The 20,791-nt window shown below is 34.3% G+C and overlaps 1 protein-coding gene across 1 annotated transcript; it reads right to left on the bottom strand.

The window, feature by feature from the left end:
* Nucleotides 1–752: 752 nt before the first annotated feature.
* On the bottom strand, nucleotides 753–1,157 carry LOC149168135 (uncharacterized). The gene has a single exon (XM_089424824.1). The coding sequence runs from the start codon at nucleotides 1,155–1,157 to the stop codon at nucleotides 753–755; it is 405 nt and encodes a 134-aa protein (XP_089280950.1).
* Between the last annotated feature and the right edge of the window lie 19,634 nt (nucleotides 1,158–20,791).

Consider the following 20,791-nt stretch of genomic DNA (forward strand, 5'->3'; position numbering starts at 1 on the left):
TTGTAGATGACGTTTCACAGGGCGATGGGCTGAAATTTGTCAGGGGTATTAGATTGAGCCTCTTTTGGGATTAGTGCTATGAATGTGGCATTCATTTTCGGTAGCATCCATCTCAGAGTTCTTGATTCCTCCACAACCTGCCAGACTTCCATTTTGATTAACTCCCAAAAATTATGGAAGAAGTTGGAAGTGAACCCATCGGGACCCGGCGCCTTTCCTTCTTTCAACTGATGGACCACATTTTCCACTTCCTGTAAGTCGATCGGCTTGAGTAGAAGTTGATTGTGCTCCTCTGTGATGACTTTGGGTATATTCCTTGTAATTTTTTCTATTTCTTGCGTTCTGTCAGCCTGTGGTTCTTGATGGGCTTGCTTAAAGTAGTTGAGAAGTTCAAGTTCAATTTCTTCATGTTTTTCCACTCTTGTCCCCTGCTCATTTTGTATGTGGGTGATGTTATTGTTCATTCTGCGCTGAATAGTAGTTCTGTGAAAAAATCTTGTATTCTTTTCCCCTTCCTTTAGCCACCTGATGCGAGATTTTTTCCTCCAGAGCATTTCTTCTTGTTTGGCCCTTTCTGAGATCTGTGCTTCAAGAGATTTTTCCTGTTCTGTATAGTCCTCTGTTCTGCCCTCTGTGATAATCCGTTGTTGTAGCTGCTTCATGTCTTGGTCGAGAGCTAATTGAGCCTGGAAGATGTTGCCAAACGAGGAATGGTTCCATTGCTTTATTTTTCCTTTGAGGTATTTAAGCTTCTACTGAAATTGGAGCATCTTTGTACCCTTTGGTGGATTATAGTTAGTCCATTCCGATTTAACTAGATTAGCAAATTCCGGATGTGTCATCCAAAAAGCCTCGAAGCGAAAAGGCTTGCGACTTGTGTTGCCTGGTCGAGACCATTGAAGGGAAATTGGCCAGTGGTCTGAACCTGAGTACGACAGAATTGAAGCTGAAAGGTCACCTCCTAAGTGGATTGCATTGTCAGAGATTAAGAATCTGTCCAGGCGAGATGCAATTTGTTGGGAGCCTGTTCTTTTGTTATTCCAGGTGTAAAGACCATTGTTGAAAGGCATATCAATAAGCCAATTACCTTGAATGTATTCTTTTAGATTGTTACTTTCCTTATCCAGATTGTTCCTTCCGCCTCGCTTCTCTTCCATCTTGGTTATCATATTGAAGTCACCCCCATTTATCTAGAGTGGATGAGACCTATCTGCATTGATTGAGGAAAGGGTATTCAAAAGTTCTACCTTATGCACAGCCTCCTGGGGAAAATATACATTAGTTAAGAGTCCATGTATATTGGTTCCTGTGATATGGAATGTCGCTTGAAGGAAATTCTTGTTGGCATGTATGTTATTGAGCTCAATGGTATGAGAATCCCCTATAATTGCTAAGCCTCTTGAGGTGCCTGAGGCATCTACTGCTGCTAGTTGACTACCAGGCCAAGTTTTTGCTGCTATTCTATCAAGAGAGATGGAATTGCATTTAGTTTCCTGCAAAAAGAGAATTTGGGGCTTTTCTTGCTTTATCATATTTTCGATTAGTCAACCTTTCCCGGGGCTATTGAGCCCTCTGATGTTCCATGAGATGAGCTTCATGATGGAAGGTTAGAGAGAGATTTGTAATAGTTCATGGGCTTGGAGTACCTTCCTGACTCCACTAGCATTTCCCCAATGCGTATGGTGCGTTGGAGATCCATTTTTCTTCCTCATTTTTTGAAATCTTTGCTGATGTTTTTCCCGTCCCAGAGACTTCCAGTTTGAATACCTAGTGATTTTTGTCTTTGAGCTTTGGATAGAATTTCTTCCAGATTCTCCAGATGCCTCTCTGGAATTTTGTCATAAGTCTTTGTTTTGCATGCCTACTCCAAGCCTGGAATATCCAAATCCCCAATGTCTATGCTTTCTGGTTCTTCTTCCATATGATGTATATCACCTATTCCTTCTGTTGGTTCTGATGCCTTTCTAGGGTCGGTCTGCAAATTGTCTACCTCCATTACTTGGGAGAACCAAGTGGGGATTGTGCTTTTAGCTGTAGTGGAAGGATCTGTGGTTAATGATTCTTTTTGGCTTTCCTTGGGAACAGACTGTGGAGATTGTATGTGCATCAAAGGATCTTCCTTAGAGGAGGTGTGGATCTCAGAGTTATGATTATCTTGTTGGGCTAGCGCTTTAAAGGTATTTCTCGTGGAGAGCTTTGATGTATTAGCTTGAGGTTTCTTAGGGTTTGAAGCAGGTCTCTTATGATTTTTCCTACGATTGACAACTTTTGTGAAGCCGCTCAGATCTGACTCATCCGAGGCAGAGATATTCGAGGGTTTCTGAGTTAAAGGACAATCCCGAAACAGGTGACCCAATGCATGGCATCTCCTACACCGGAACGACACATGTTCATAATCAATTAACTGGACCCATTCAACATCATCGTGAAAGATACTTACCGCATCCGGGAGAGCCTTATTGAGGTGCATATAAATGCAGATTCTGGCATAGGAAGTGTATCGTCGGAGTTTTGTCTCCTCTGCTGTTTTGACAAATTCACCGAGACCATTTCCTATGACTTGTAAGGTCTCCTCGTCCCAGTATTCCATGGGAAGAGAATAGAGACGGATCCAGACTGGCGCCCAGCTGAGATCCTCTTTGTCTAGATTGAAGCACTCCACCCATCCTCTCAGAAAAAGACCAGCTGCGTTAAAGAAATAGGGCCCTCCATCTAGGACCTTGTTTCTGTCCTCTAAGCAGTTGAATATGGCTGTGAAGAACCCTTTAGGTCCTAGCTGCAGAGTTATGTGTCCTTTCGGCTTCCATTTAGCTGTTATCCAACTGTGCAACGCTTTTTTGGTTGGCCACATTCCTATGAATTTGCCTAGCAATGCATGGTCTCTCATGTACTAGATCTGGGCATTGATCCACTGACTTGGAAGTTCTCTGTTCGGACGCTCAGTAGCTACTGGTCGACAGGTGCTTGAAGTAATATGGAGATTTTCTCTATCACTTGTTTTGGTTTCTTGTGGTGTTGTTACTTCTTTGTCTTCATTTGGTTCAACTTGCTTGGTACCTTCCTTGCGCCGCCGTGAAGAGTTGTCAGCTCTTGGGGGAGGCGCAACGTCCTCCCCCTAGGGGGTATTCATGTTCTGTCGTTGTTCCTAGTCGGGTGCGGACTTTCGATATAGTGCTGGTATGGCAGCAGTACAACGTCCTGCTCATATCTGCCATTGTAGGTATTGTAGAAACCCTAGTTCTCTATCTCATGCAACCATTCCCTCTTCTCCCCACCAAGTGAACCCCATGTATTGGCATATTTGTGTAAATTTATTAGATGTGTAATATACATGAAGTGTTATGAAACGAGCTCACAAAAATATAGAAAAGATAGATGAATGCCTTAGAAATAAGCCTCTTCAAGAGGGAAACCTCCTTTACACTACACGAATGAATAATTCTTGGATGATACAAATGACAAGACCTCCTTTCTATATATAGGAGTCTAAGGGGTCATAATATATTCAGAGCCGACATAACAATAATAATGTAAGGGCACAATAATAGCAATAGTGGGCTTCTATGGGGCACAATAATAACAATATAGGGACTACATGGGCACAACAATATAATAAAGGGGTTGTACTAATAACAATAAGGGGTTACACTAGTAGTATAGGGACCTAACATGAAGGAATACTTTGAAATGTTTATTATATATCAAATATTCTTTGAGAATATCATATTTTGAGGTTTTTAATATTATTTAGCGTATATATGCAAATTTTGGCTCAAATTCAATGTATGGATGTGATGATAATTTATGTGAATTACATGATATCATTCAATTTTTAGTTATTGAATGCTTTTTTGAGATTAGCATAACTTCTCTGTTTATTAAACGTGCAACCAAATATAGTAATTCACTTAAACATAACATCCTCAAGACTTAGTCTATTGAAATTATGTTGGGGTATTTGATTAGTTTTCCCTATTTTTGGGATTTTAATGCTAAACAAAATAATATAGTTGTGACAAAAAAACTACACTAGATATTGCGAGATGAAATAAGAGAATGGAAAATGAGAGATCATTGTTTAGAACAAAAGAGTTGAAGACCAATTGAAACCTTTTTATTACATTTCTTTCTTGGGGTACGTGCTTGTATTACCCTCTTTGAGAGAGGCACAATTCACACTAGGTTGTGGTTCCTTGTGCATGCACAACAAATAAAATGTCAACTCCCTTTTACTTTTATTTAAATAGTTCAAAAATGGTGTTATCTACTACAAAGTGAAGTTGGAATCAATAATAGAGTTCAATTAGAATAGAATGAAGAAAAATATCTAAAAGCCAAAGAAGGAACTCACACACACAACTCATAACTCTAGAAATACAAACAAAGCCCAAAAATAAGATTAAATATTAGGAGATGGATAAGGATAAGAGAATCCATTCTAGGTGCCATATCATAGGCATTTCACTATCAAGTAATTTCTTAGTCACTACCGCATGTCATAATACATGGAAGCAATTTCTAAAAATAGGCATACTAAAAATAGATAATGTTATAAATCGTAGTTCTAAAAATAGTAGGAAATGTGCATGCACTCTAACCCTTTTGTAAAACACAACTAGGATGTGGAAAATAAATGATTCTTGACAATTTGGAACCATATTGGGTACTCATGTACTAAAAACTATACCAAAAAACTATAACAAAAGTTAGGTAAGGTTAGAAAGCTAAGGAAGATCAAACCCCACACTCAAAATTAAATTTAATATAATAGAAAATTGTCTATCTTTATAGTTTTAATAATCTTTGTCATTTTGAACTTCACCACCAAAAGACACTTCAAAGCCACAAATATTTTCTCACTCAAGGCCTTGGTGAATATCTATAGAACCTACAATGAATAATGAAAATAATATAGATCAATAATTCCGTCATAGAGATGTCAAATTTCAATCAATGGAGATTATGCTAAAAGAGAAGGAACTTGTTAGATCACAACTATTGTAGTTTCTAGAATGTTAGGCTAAAATGAAGCCTGAACAAAAGAAGAGGAAGACGTTGTTGGAGAATTGAATTCCAACCACTCGATAGGTGTTAAAATTAACCATCCAAGTGTCCCAATTTAGTTTTAGCTAGTCCAATTTATTTCAGTTTCACTGCAGTCATTTATTGTTGATGTCTCCAATGTAATATTATTTATTTGATTTGCAATACTGAGAAGAGCAATCCTTTGCTCCACAATTTTCAATTCTTGTCATGGTATCAGAGCATAGCCTGCGTAAAACTCCTTGAGAGGAGATGAAATAAGAGGTTAGGTTTCATAAGACTCCAGAGAGAGCGACATCTCAATTTTTTTTGTAGCAAGTGTCATCAGCATTTGTGGACGAGAGGCCGAGTAGAAAGTGTGAAAGAAATTTAAATTCTGCACCTATGAAGAAGAGTAAGTGCATAAATTCTGCATCTGTCAAGAGAGCCCAATGCGACGGTTCCATATCTCACCTGAAAAAAGGTGCGCAAGAAAACACCAAACTTACAAAGTTCTTAAACTTTTTGGATTTACACACTTTATCAAATCAAAAGGAGTGCAAAATTACACATGTAACCTATGTCGAGAGTGCACAAATGGTCAATATTACCTGTAATATTAAAAAAAAAAGGAATTTCATGAAGTCATCTTTACACGAAGGTCAAATGAGCATGAAGTTTTGCACAAAGGTCAAACGAGTGAATCCATGGAGGTTAAGGCCATGATTTTTTAAAATACATAAAGGTGGTTGTCATATTTTTTAAATAAGTTCTCCTTTTAATTAATTAAAGGTTCTTAAGATTTGTGTTAAAAAGGATTATCGAAATGATTATGAAGGATTTTAAAATTAAGGACCTTTTATTATTCTTAAATAAAAAAAAGGGATTCCTTTAATATTTGGTCAAAAGGGATTTTTTTTAGAAGAGTCTAAAGGGATATTTTCAAAAAGGATTCGTTATTTTCAAAGTTGACATTGTTATAAAAAAATGGGCACTACTTTTTTATTTTTAAGGAGTTCTATTATCTTCAAAAGGAGTTTTAAAGGAAGGGCATTGTGACTTTTTTGTCAAAGATTTTGTGAAAGCATTGCCTTTGTCAAAATTTCTAGAATCTTTTGTTTGTGGATGCCAAGAATCAGAGGCATTTTTAATGCAGTTTATTGCAATGTCTACAATTTTTTTTCTTGTTGAGTCATAGTGAGCCAACAATCAACAGATGGGAAAAGCCAAGAGGCTAAGAAATTCAAAGTGACACTAGCAGATGTTTGATATTTTTTAATGATGAGAAGTGACAACCAAAATGAATGAAGAAAAGACAACCAAAGAGGCATGTGATAACCTTAAGGGGAGTTTTTGTGTAAGGGGGAGTAACACATTTGTTGAATCCCACTCTGCTCAACCACAGGTGGATGATAAGTGAACAATTTTCAAAAGAAGGAGATAAGGATCACATAGATGCTCATGAACCACACTATGCACACCCACAAGTGGACAAAAATATGGTGAATCTAGCAACAAAGATTATTGATGATGACATGGTGATTCCAACAACAAAGCTTGCGGATGACATTGAAACGGATAATTCAGGGTTATGGTAAATCCAAAAATTAATATTGTTGATGTAAACTTTGATGAAGACTTGTTGACTAATGATGAATGGTTGAAAATGATGCAACAGAAACATCATATTGGGATAATGCTATTTGGTAAGATAATCCCACTTGAATATGAAAACCAAGTGGAGGCTAATCTGTCTGCAGCAGTATAGGTTAGTACAAAATTTGAAGAGACAAAGACAGAGACAGAGACAAATATAGAGGCAAATAAATAATACCACAAAGAGAAAACAGAGGCAAAGATAGAGATAGAGAAGGAATCGCAATAATGGGAGGCTCTCATGATAGATCATAAGGAACAAAACCAATGTGTTTCTGCAAATATTTTTAATTCTAACATTCGTTTCATTCATTTCTAGTGAGCAGGTACACAAAACGATTACGAAGAAGAGTTAAATTTCCTTGAAGAATGGCGTGCAACACCATGCCTTAATAAATTGTTTTAGAAGCTGCAGAAATAAACCTTGAAGACAACTTGGATGATGAAAACATTAATGAAAATTTTAGTTATTGGAGTCATGAAGAGATAAAATTGTATCATGGTCTTATGTTGTAGCAAATTGACAATGGAAACAAAAGAACAAAAGATGACATCTGGAAGCAATCCACATAGAAGCCTATTTTTGAAGAAGACCAGGACATGCTTAGAAAACCTGCAATGATGGAAGACTTGCACCAACAAATGAAGAAACTGAGGTTTTGAAAAATGCAAAAAGAAGAAAAAGTTGAAGAAATTTAGAGGCTACATGATCTAGAAGAAAAGAAAAAGGGAAGGAAATTGTAACTTTTTTTAAAGTGTAAGCCTAGCTGAGATATAGATTTGAAGGCATCTTAATTAAGTTTTTATGCAGTTATAATTAAGGGGGAGTGTTGGAGAATCTAATTCCAACTATTGTAACCTATTTTATATTATATGTGATGTACATGTTAAACATAAGTGTTAATATATATATATATATATATATATATATATATATATATATATATATATATATATATATATATATATATATATATTTGAAGCGGAGAAGAAAAACATTAAAGCCTTTTTTTTATTTGATTAAACTGAGTTATGTTGGTTTATTTAAGACTTTTTAATTACTAACATCTTTTACCTACAAAAATTATTGTAATAAATTGAGACAGATGGTGGGATCCTACAATGGCAGTTGGAAGAGTTAAAGTGAGCAGTTTGGTGGTGCGCGAAAGGCAGAGAGGATGGGACCCACCTGATGGAGAAAACCCGACAACACAACTAAATCAGAGATTAACACAGGTAGTTCCCTCGCAAAGACTTTTTTGGGCATGTTGACTTTTAAATGAACTGTGTAGATTTATTGTGGAGGCACCACCCGAAATTTGATCTCGTATAGAGTAGCCCACCCGCAAAGACGATAGCAAGTGATCCGACTCATTCTAATTTCATTCACCATATCACGTTCCTTTGTCCATCTCTCCTCTTAACTTTCAAATCTTCCATTTAATTCAGTCATTTCCCATGATGGAATTTAATGTCGTCTACCCTCTTATAATTTCTCACTTCGTAATAAAAACTTTTTCTTAGCTTTTTCTCAACACATTGTCCTATTGTTCTCTACCAAGGGATTCAAATTCCATCTAACGTCTAAGGAAGCCTCGTCACCAGTACTAGGTATTTTGCCATAATCAATAGTTTACCTTTTAAAAATGGCCAAGAAAATTGTTTTAGCCCGTTCATCCTCTCACATTCCACTCATGGATACTGAAAGATGTGTCTTTGATGTTTCTTTTCCTATCAACCATAATGAATTCTACCAACATGTCCAATTAAACCAGTCCAATCCCCCAATTTATGATGCAATGGTAAAATCTGTTGTGTTGGCATCCTTTTTCCCTCAAACATATATGTTTCCTAAATATATTCATCGGCTAGTTTCAACAATGTATCCTTAAAGGCTCTTTGTGAAAAATCGGCTGGGAGAAAGTGTTTTTCAGGTGTCCTCTCTCTTGATTCAGAAAGCATTGTGCTACCCTTCTACAGAGTCTTACTTCTCCTTCTCTAAAGAATCATTGACTAATTATTTTGAAGAATTATCCGAACCAAAGTTTGTTGTAACTCTCTTGTATTTAATGACTAATGGAAAACAATTCCTTGTAGATTCCACTCTTTTTCCATTGGATATTTTTGTCGAATATGTAAGACGAGTTCTTCAGGTGTGGGCCAGAATTTTATGGAAAGATGACATTACAGTAGTTGACAAAGAATTCTTAGAAGTGTTTGTGTAATGATGAAGCCTAGGGTTGTATTAGATATACTAGCATATTGGGAAAAATAAAAGTAATGTACAGTTCATGAATTTCACTCTTACAGGTTGTTTTAGGTTTCCTTCACCTGTGACATATTTATTCCTGTATTCCAATGTTGAGAAACTCTTGCATCTAAAGTTGAATATTATGGACACCCTCAAGCATAAATAATCAGTATTCTTTTGGACTGATATAGTAAGAATTGATCCTAGAAATGAGGGTATGTCATATTTTGCATCTTCTTTCCTTTCTATTGTATATTCAATCATCAACAATTCACCTATAGGAGCTTTACTCCCTAAAGCACAATCTTTGCTTCAAGTGAGTAAAGATGTCAAGGTTAGAGATTGGTTTTCTTTCAAGGATCATGTTGAAATAAGGTTGTATGGAGCTGAGGTTGAGCCCTACAAATTACAAACTTTTTTTCCCATGAGGATGTTTTCTCTTGAACTCATTAGATAAAGTGTAAATGTGGATCAAGTACATTTTTCAAATGCAAATAAGGGACTCCCTTGCAGGTTTCCTAGGACTGTTGGACCATTCATTGTGAATACTAGGAAAGTAGCAGATGAAGTCCAAATGTTTTTAGATAGGACAAATTTAATAATAGAAGAGAAATGGACTTAGAGAAAATTAAATAAAACTTGGAATCACTATCATAAGCTCAGGTATCTTTTGAATATCGGACAAGGCTACTATCAATTATGGATTTAGAGAAAAGCCAACTAAAATTTGTTCTCTCTCATCCATCAGCAATGTCAATAACATCTGTAGTAGGGTTTAAGATTGTTAATTAACAGTGGATGCAAAGAGGATTCCATTGCACGATAAGATTAATCTACATATGCAAACTGGGAAATTATTTTTTCCTAATTTATATAAATCTGCTTCAGCTACTTCTAAAGCTGAAAATATGTTAGAGAAAGTGGTAAACCAATTGAAGTTGGATAAAGAAAAATCTAGAGCTCTTAATACCGAAAATGAAGAGCTGAAGTTAAGAATGTTGTAAATCCAGAAGATAGGTTTGCAGTTCATAAGTTACTGCAGAGTGTTGAGATAGAGATTCAAGCACTGAAGGAAAAGTTGAAGTTGCCCTCAGTAGAGCATTCCATGGCTTTAGAGATAGTAGGGGTTGAGAAAGAAAAATAATTATTGGTCCAAGAGATTCTACAAAGGGATGAGGAGATAATGAAGTTGAAGGAAATGAATCTTTCTTTAGAGCAAAATATTGATTCACATGTATATGCAATTGTGGTGGTGACAGATTTAGATGATCCTGCTGAGAAGCTCACTCAAGCTAGGAATGAGTTGCACATTTCTAAAAATGAGTTAAAGAAGAAGAGAACATATTTGGGCAGTGCTGCAAAAATCATCAAAGCAACTGAGCAAGAGCTATTTATGAGCATGGAGTCTGTAGAAAAGTACAGACAGGATTTCCAGGCCACTCAACAAGAAATTAAAGAATTAAAGGAAAAAGTGAGAGGAAATATGTCCCTGGTACAAGAAAGAGAAATCTTGTGGAATGACATAATCAATATTGTAAAGAGTGTTTAGAAATTCCTAGTTATCATTGAAGGGGAGAAGATTATTGTCAGAGACTTAGAAGAAGTCATCCTCAGCGATAAGAATAAGTTGCAAAATAGAGCCCAGTTTTCTAAGACGTTAATTGACTTCTTAAACACAAATTCTACATAGGAAATGAAAGAATTTGGAATAGAAGACAGGAAAAAGCATGTTATGGAGATAAACTAAATTATATTGAAAATGCAAATAGCAAAGTAGTAGAGAAGAAATTGATGGAGATTAAGGAAGCAGTGATGAGTTTTGATGTCAAATTTGATAAAATAACAAGGGTTGGTTTTTCATCTTGTTAGGGTCAGAAAAACAATTTCTTATCCTGGGAACTATATGAAACATTATGGGTGGAAGCAAAAAATAAAATCAATTCTACACATGAAAAGAATGCAACCTTAAAGGGAGCTATGATTGTCAACTATATTCATAAAGATTTTCAACTTGTTTTGATGTTGAAGACTTTGTTTATTGAGAAGCCTACATACCAGAGAATCACAGACTTCAGGATAGCACATGTTAAGTTTATAAATTCTCTAAGTACAAGTACAAAACTCTAGAGGAAGACTAGGGAATGGATGTCACCACAAGTTGTTGCTACAAAAGCAGAACCCTCTACTGCTCCACAATCTCAGATTGATTTGAGATGAAATGTTCACTTTTATAAGTTGTTTTATTTTCAAACCATGTAATTTTTATTTTTAAATTTAATTTTTGAATAGTTATGTAGTTAGGAGGTTGACAGTTCTGATAACTGTCATTTTGAAATGTTTGTATAAATGTACCTCAACAATATGAAAAAAGGTTCCAGATTTTTGCAATACCTCTGAGAGGACCACTTTGTACTTTGATCTTCACTTTGATGATAAAGAAAGCTTTTAGTGATTCTAGAATTTGTTGGGTATGATTTTTTTTCACTATGTCATATTATGTATGTATTTATTCATTGAAAGAATTGAAGTAGTATGTTCTTTATTTAAAATTAATTGTTATAATTCTCTGTAAATTTAGAGGTTAAAAAAGTCCTTAAAAATAATTCTCTTCTTTCAATGTTCCATTTCTCATCAAACACACTTTCCTCTAAGTTTATGATAAAAGATACTATAAAGACAACCTTTTATTGTAAAGCTTTCACCAAGACTTCTCACAAATTTCAATCCATTTATATCCAACAGTTAAAGTACATTCAAAGTTGTATTAGATGTATTGAACATTAAAGGGTTTAAAATTTAATATTCTACGGTTTGCAAAATTATGAGACAAAGAAATAATAAATATGTAAGCTTTAATGAATGTCTTGGGAACTAGTTTCTACTCAGTTAGGAATTGTCTCCCAATGTACAACATTTTTTGGCGTCGTTGTTGCGGAATGAAAATCAGAAGTTATTTTTCCCTATATTGTATAAGATCATTTCTTTGGTTGATGAGTGAGTAAAGTTGTTAGGCTGAGAATATAATAAAAAATTATAAACCTAGCTCTAAAATTACCACACACAAGGTCAGACACTTCACAGTAGAGAACTCCTGCTCTTTCTGGTCCAGAAACGTTGGTTTCCAGTAGGGTTTGGAAACCAAAATCACCAATAACCCTTGATCCCACTTTATATTCTCCTAGTACTAGTGCCACACAACCATTTTCTATCTTTCAATCAAAAGAAGTAATAAGGAATTTTTATTTTTCTGGAGAAGTCCTTTCCCCTTCTCAGACAACTTTTTCTTAACCAACTTTGGAGGAAAAATCTTTTGAGTCAGTTTCGTTTTCTTTCCCTGAGTTTCAAGAAATAAAAATAGTTGACACTTCATCTATAAGTTCATATATTTCTATTGTAAATAAAGAAGTTCCCATATCATCCTTGCCTCCACAATCATTTGTATTTTAAGCAGGTAACCCTTCTACAGTTATTTTGAATTTAAATATGGTTATTCCTTCTTTTCTGTTGAATATATATGCTCCATTGAATCTCCCTCAACCTATGAATCTAATGCCTTGAGATTAGCTTAAATTGTTACCTAATTTCATACGAGAAGGTGGGGTAACTGCAGATAATCATATTGCCACATTTTGTGCATTTGCTGAAACTTTGAATGTGGAATTTCTAGATGTGGTGATGAGATTGCTTGTTCATTCATTAGATGGAGAGGCCAAGAAGTGGTTCAAATCCCTCCCTACAAATTCAGTTAATACATGGGAAGAATTAAAAAAATTGTTTACACATAGGTCGGGAGAGAAGAAAGATCACGACTATTTTCTAACAGAATTTAATGCTATTAAAAGGAAGCTTGAAGATAAAGTAGGTGAATTCATAAAAAGGTTCAATAAATTATATAATAGTCTGCATGGAGAAATTAATTCACCTCGTGGGGGAGAAAAAATATTGTTTGCAGGAGAATTTGATTTTGATTTTGGTTTCACTTTGAGGGAGACAAGGTCACCTTCATTGGACCAAATACTGACTGATGATCATGAAATTGAAGCCAATTTGTTTGCAACAGGAAAGATTAAACCAAAATGTACTAAACAAAAAAATGGGAAAGGAAAAGAAGAAGAAATGAAAGTTATCATTCAAACACCTAATTACAATGAGCAAGAATTAGAAGAAATGACTAAACTTATTAAAACAATTTCTAGTAAACTAATCAATTTGGGGGTAGAAAATAAGAATACGCCTAGACAATTTCAAGAGGCGCAAAATAGAAATTTCAACCCTCATTTTAGAAAGCCACCGTTATAGATTTTTCATAGGGATAGGAAAGGTCAAGATTACATACAACCTCCCTTATACATTGAGGATAAATCAGAGGATGTAGTGAAAGGAATGTCTAAGGAGCATGAAAATCAAATATCAGCATTTTATGGGGACAAGGAAGATGTGATTAGAGGAGAGGATTTGAATTATGAATTCCAGGTTTCTCTAGATGATAACGAAATTGATGATTATTGCAGAAAGTTTACTGATTTTATGGAAGATAAATTGCACATGAAATATGACCTTAGATCAAGAAAAAGGTCAAGGATGTATGGGGTTAATGATGAAAAATAGGATCCAGTGTCTTAACATATGGTGACTCCACAAGGAAATGAAAATCAGCACGATAAGAGGAAGAAACAGGTTGATTTAGGCACAAAAAGTTCTTTTGAGCAAGGAGAATGTTTTAAGCAAAAATCAGGTATGGGGATTCTGAATAGACCTGTTCATGAACTGGTAGATGATTCAAATGATGCTTCAAAGAAAAAGATGAATGATAATATATATATATATATATAGATATATATATATATATATATATATATATATCTATATATATAATATATATATATATATATATATATATATATATATATCTTATATATATATATATTTATATATATATATATATATATATATATATTATATATTATATATATATATATATATATAGATATAGATATATATATATATATTGGGAAGAAAAATCATTTTTTTAGCCTAACTAAGGAATTAGAGAAGATTAAGATTCAATTTCCTTTAGCAGAATTGGCTAAAATTCCTAAATACAAAAAACAAATTTTTTTGTTTATAAATCTCTCTCAAGATGATCGTGTGGCAGATACAATAAATTTACAGGAGGAGAGACCAACAGTAATGTTTGGACACCATGCTAAATAAGTGGATTCTTCCACTCCACCTTTTTACATATCTTTGTTGATTCATTCTTTTATGAAACATAATTGTATGTTGGATTGAGGAGTTTCACATAATTTGATGTCATTGTTAATCATGAAACAACTGAACCTCTAGATCACTAAACCTTATAAGGATCTTTATTCATTTGATTCCAAAAAGGTTAAATGTGTAGGAGTAATCAAAGATTTAGTTGTTTCTTTGGCCCATATTCCAGCTAGAAGCCTGGTGATGGATGTGGTGGTGGAAGATATTCCTGCACACTTTGGAATGCTCCTTTCAAGGTCCTAAGGAGAAAAATTGGGTGGTGTACTAAAATTGGATTTTACATATGAAATAATCATTGTTTTCAGAGGTGAAGAGAGGTGGTTATACAAAGAAACTAGGTTTATTAAAACCATTACAAAGGGGGGTTCTAGTAATTCTCTTGTGTACAGTCAGGAAAAGCATGATTTTTCCTATTTTATGTTTCAAAAAGAAAAGAAAATTGTTGAAGACAATAAAGTGCGACTCTCTTCAGCAATTAAAAAGGAGGAGCTAGCGGTCAGTGGAGTATGGAAACTTTACTTTGATGGTGCTGACTCAAGAGATGGAAGTGGGGCAGGTATATTTCTTATTTCTCCAAAAGGTCATTTCTTTCCTTTATCTTAAAAGTTCGAATTTGACTCCATAAATAATGTCAATGAATATGAAGCATTATTTCTGGGATTAAAAGCTGCTAAAGGTTTAGGGGTTCAATGCATTTTTTGTTTTTGGAGATTCTGAATTGGTAGTAAAGAAGATAAAGAATCAATATAAAACAAAACATCCAAGGCTAAGAACACATAGAAATGAAATATGGGATTTGGTAGATAATTTCTTTTCTTCTTTCAATATACACTTTGTGCCTACAAAGGAAAATAGAATGGTTGATTCTTTAGCAGTTGCAGCTAGTACCTTCAAACCACCTTTAAATCGAAGATTGAGGTATGAAATTGAAATCAGGCACAAACCATCAATCGCAGATAACATTAAGCATTAGCATGTTTTTGAGGATGAGAAACCTATTAAAAATTTCTTGAATTGATTGGAGAGTTTGCAGGTTTGGAGATTGATCAAGAAGAAGAGGTTGAAGAAGAACATTCAAACTTGACATTTCTGAAAGACTCGGTTGGGAATCATAAGATTCTTCAACTTAAATATAATGTAATATGTAAAGGCTTGTTACCCCTAGAAAATATATTCATTGCAAATGATGTTGCAATAAATCCAAAGAAAACATATTTGGAAGAAAATATTGAAGAATGAAATCTTGGAACAAATCAACAACCCAAAATAGTAAGGCTATCTAAAGATGTTCCAAAACATTTCAAACAACGGTATCTGAGTCTTTTTAAGAAATGTGTGGGTGTTTTTGCATGTTCTTATGAATATTTAAAGACTTATGATACCAAGACTATACAACATTAGATTCCTTTAAAACGAGGAGTGAAAGATTTTAGATAAAAGTTGAGACAGATTAATCCTTTGTTGATGCCATCAATTAAGAAATAAGTTAAGAAGTTATTAAATGCAACAATAATTGTTCCTTTAAGGTATTCATACTGGGTAGAAAATTTGGTTCCCATAAGGAAGAAAAATGGAGAAATTGGATTATGTGTTGATCTTCAAAATTTGAATAGAGCATCTTTGAAAGATAACTATCCTCCTCCCAAGATGGATCATATTTTAGAAAAGGTGACTGGTTCTTACAGATTATCAATTATTGATGTTTTTTCTGGTTATAATCAGATTTTAGTGGATAAGGAGGACCAGGAGAAAACAACATTCACAACTCCTTGGGGAACTTTTATGTATAATAAAATGCCTTTTGGATTGATGAATACAGGGGCTACATTTTAGAGGGCTATGGACATAGCTTTCGTGGGAGAAAAAGATAAGATTTTTGTCATTTATTTGGATGATATTATTGTTTTATCAAAGTCAAATGAAGAACATTTGGAGCATCTATAATAGATTTTTGAAAAATTCAGAATTTATGCACTATCATTGAATACTAAGAAATCCAATTTTTCTTTAAAATAAGGAAAGTTGTTTGGCCATATTGTTTAAAAACAAGGAGTCAAGATAGACCCAAGTAGAGTAGAAGCAATCAAGAAAATAACACTCCATAGAAATAAGAAGGAAATTCAGAGTTTCTTAGGGAGGATAATTTTTCTTAGGATATTTGTTCCCAATTATGCAGAGACTGTAAAAGGCATTACTGATATGGTAAAGGAAGGTGTTGAAATGAAATGGAATTCAATTTCTAAGGGATATTTTTCTAGAATTAAAGTGGCACTTCAAGAAGCTCCTGTATTAATAAGCTAGGACTATAAAATGCCTTTTCAATTGTTTTCGTTTTCTTCTACTTCTACTATTGTAGTAATACTTTTACAGGGAAATGAATAAGGAAGGGAACAAACAGTGGATTTATTCACCAGAGTATTAGGAGATGAAAAACTAAAGTATAATATTTTGGAAAAGTAGGCTTATGCTTTGGTCACGACACTTAAGTCTTTCAGGGTTTATATCCTTCAATCTCAAGTAATGGCATATGTTCCAAATGCTGCTATAAAATATGTTTTGATTCAGGGTGATGTAAAAGGAAGGAGAGGGACATGGATATCAAAGATACAAGAATATGATTTGGATATAAAGGAAACTAAGTTAGTAAAAGGGAAGGGTTTGGCAAAGATCTTAACATAAACAAATTGCCAAGCTATGGGAATCAATTTGTTGATTGAAGTTGAGAAAGACAATACCAATGTAGAAAGAGATGAAGAGGTAAATGAAGGTAAGAGAGAAAATTCTAAGGATAAAATTCAATATAAATACCTATGTTCTGATTGGTATAAGGTCGTTTTCCATTATTTATGTTTTCTTTGTTTCCCTCCCAATTTGAATAGATCAAAATACCGAGCTTTGAAAGTTAAAACTCAGAAATATGTGTTAGTTAATGAAAAATTGTATTGGAGGGATCCTGGTGGTGTTCTTATACTTTGTCTGATAGAAGGGAAAACTATTGAAATAGTGAATGAATATCATGGTTGTTTTTGCGGTGGTCACTATGGGTGGAAAGTAATATCCCATAAGATTTTGCAAGCTGGTTTTTTCTGGCACTCTCTATTTTTAGATGTTTACAGGTTGGTAAGGGGATGTCAAAAGTGTCAAATTTTTGCTGAGAAAAAAAAATTAGCACCATTGCCTTTAATTCCTATTTTTATAGAAGAACTTTTTAGATAGTGGGGGTTAGATTTTCTAGGAGAAATCAATCCAACATCAAGTGGGAAATATAAATGGATTTTGATAGGTACATATTATTTTACTAAATCGGTATAAGAAATTCCAACAAGGAAAAAAAATGATTTGGTGGTGATTAAATTTTTGGAGGAAAATATTTTTAGCAGATTTGGATGTCCTAAAAGATTGGTGGTAGATAATGCTCAAGTTTTTAGGTCTGCTAGATTACAAGATTTTTGTCAAAAATATAATGTGCTATTGTCTCATTCTACTACTTATCACCCTCACGATAATGGATTAGGAGAAGAATCAAATAAAACACTAGTGAGGATACATAAGAAGACCATTGCAAAAAACCAAAAGAATTGCGATACTAAACTGAAATTTTCTCTATAGGAAAGCCGAGTAGCCCCAAGAAGGTCTACTAGAAAATCACCATTTGAACTTGTTTATGGAACAACTACATTATTTCCTAATCAGTTGATAATGGATGTTGCATTATTGGTCCAAGATATTCAAGAAGAATTGAGCCCTTTGGTGAGAAGGATGAATCAATTGATTGAGATTAATGAAAACAGGGAAAAAGTCATGGAAAATTTGATTGGTTATCAACAAAAAATGAAGATGATTTTTGAGAGGAAAGCTAAAGATATTCTTTTTTATCCTGGTGATACAGTCCTCAAATGGGATACAAGAATGGAAGACAAAGGAAAACATAGTAATTTTGATCCTTTGTGGTTTGGTCCTTTTAGAATTGCAGTGTCGAAGGAAAAAAAACACCTTCATTTAAGAGAATTTAGATGGCTAACTACTACAACTGCCACTGAATATATTGTACCTTAAACACTATTTCCAACATTGACTGATTTTTTTCCAATCATTGTATATCAGAGTTTCCATTGTAAGAGTGTCGGTGAGTTATTCATGGTAATGTGTGATGTTATAGTTTGACTCCAAACCTGAGGTGAAGGCACTAATATGCAATTCTTAGTGTTCTTTCTTCTTAAAAACACTATCCCCAGATGTAGCCATATCTCGTAACATGTTTTAAATTATATGTGATGTACATGTTAAATATAAGCGAAAAAAAAAATATATATATATTGAAACAGGAAAAGAAAAATGTGAAGGGCTTTTTTTTATTTGATTAAACTAAATTATGTTGGTTTATCAAAGTCTTTTGCATTACCAGTATATTGTACCTACAAAATTTATTGTAATATATTGAGATGGATGGTAGAACCCTGTGGCGATAGTTGGAAGTGTCAAAGTGTGAGGAGGTTGATGGCGCGCGAAAGTTAGAGAGGATGGGACCCGCCTGATGGAGAAAACCAGATAGCACAACTAAATCAAAGATTAATACAAGAAGTTCCACTACAAAGACTTTTTTCAAGCCTGTTGACTTTTAAATGAATGGTGTAGATTTACTGCGGGGTCACCACCTGAAGTTGGTCCTATATAGATTAGTCCCCCCACAGCAACGACAACAAGCAAGACAACTCATTCTAATTTCATTCTCCATGTCACGTTCCCTTATACAACTATCCTCCAAATTGTCAAACCCTCCATTTAATTTGGCCATTTCCCACGATGGAATTTAATGCCTTCTTCCCTCTTATAATTTCTCATTCTGTTATGAAAACATTTTCTTGGCTTTGTCTTAATACATTGTCTTGTTGTTCACTACCAATAAATTGAAAGTCCAACTCACATCCGAGTCATCCTCATCACCAGTACCAGGTATTTTTCCATAATCGACGGTTTATCTCTTAAAAATGTCCAAGAAATTTGTTTTAGCTGGTTCATCCTCTCACATTCCACTCATGGATATTGAAAGAGATGTATTTGATGTCTCTTTTCCTATCAACCATCATGAATTCTACCAACATGTCCAAGTAAACCAATCAATTCCCCAATTTATGCTGCAATGGTAAAATTTCATGTGTTGGCATCCTGTTTCCCTCAAACATATATGCTTCCTAAATTTATTCATTGAATATCTTCAGCAATGTATCTTCAAAGGTGCTTTGTGATAAATAGGTTGGGAGAAAGTTTTTTTCAGGTGTCCGCTATCTTGATTCAGCAAGCATTGTGCTATCCTTCTACAAATTATTACTTATCTTTCTCTAAAGAATCATTGACTACTTATTTTGAAGAATTATCCGAACCATAGTCTCTTGTAATTATCTTGTATTTAATGACTCATGGAAAACAATTCCTTGTAGATTCTAGTCATTTTCCCTTGGATATTTTTGCCGTCATGTAAGACTAGTTCTTCAGGTGTTGGCCATAATTTTAGGGAAAGAGGAAATTACAGTAGTTCACAAAGCAGTGTTAGGAATGATTGTTGTAATGATGAAGCCTGAGGTTGTATTAGATATACCAACCTATTGGGAAAAATAAATTAATGTCCAGTTCATGAATTTCACTCTTACGGGTTGTTTTAGGTTTCCTTCACTTGTGACATATTTATTCATGTATTCCAATGTTGAGAAATTCATGCATCTAGGGTTGAATATTATGGACACCCTCAAGCATAAACAATTAGTGTTCTTATGGACTGATATAGTAAGAATTGATCCTAGAAATGAGGGTCTATCATATTTTGCATCTTCTTTCCTTTTTGTTGTATATCCAATCATCAACAGTTGACCTTCACCATCTTTACTACCTAAAGCCCAATCTTTCCTTGAAGTGAGTAAATATGCCAAGGTTGGAGATTGGTTTTGTTTCGAGTATCATGATGTAATAAGGTTGTATGGAGCTGAGATTGAGCCCTACAGATTACCAAATTTTGTTCCCATGATGATGTTTGCTCTTGAATTCATTAGACAACGTCTAAATGTGGATCGGGTACATTTTGTACCTGCAAAGAAGGGACTCCTTTACAGGTTTCCTAGGATTGTTGGACCATTCATTGCGAATACTAGGCAAGCAACAGATGAAGTCCAAAATTTTTTAGAAGGAATGAATTTATTACAAAATGAGAAATGGGCTTATCATGCATATCATATAATTTCAAAGAGAAGAATATAAAATGGATATGTTCCTTTTATGCATGAATCAAAACTAGAAATTGAAAAACTAGAAAAAGGAGGGCAATCAGCTCCCTTGGGAAATATATAGATTGAGACCACTCTTGTTACTACAAAGAACTTGAAGAGAGGTAGGTCAGAGGTAGTTGATCTGGAGGAAGTGGAAGACAAAGTAGCAAAAAGGGAAAAAATGTTTGAAGAGACAGGTGCATTAGCAGCTCCTAGTATACAACTACAGTTAGGGGGAACTTTTTGTACTTCTTCTTCTCCCGTTTCAGAGGAATCTTCTCAAGATTCAATTTCCATGACTAAAAAGATGTTTTTACAGGTGGATGAA

Source organism: Pinus tabuliformis, chromosome 4_2 (genome assembly GCF_031772625.1).
Source record: "Pinus tabuliformis cultivar Carrire ecotype Pingquan chromosome 4_2, CPIR1, whole genome shotgun sequence".
Classification (NCBI taxonomy): domain Eukaryota; kingdom Viridiplantae; phylum Streptophyta; class Pinopsida; order Pinales; family Pinaceae; genus Pinus; species Pinus tabuliformis.

Coding starts and splice junctions, on each gene's coding strand:
- LOC149168135 (XM_089424824.1), bottom strand. CDS start 1,157: ATGGAAGAGAAGCGAGGCGGAAGGAACAATCTGGATAAGGAAAGTAAC.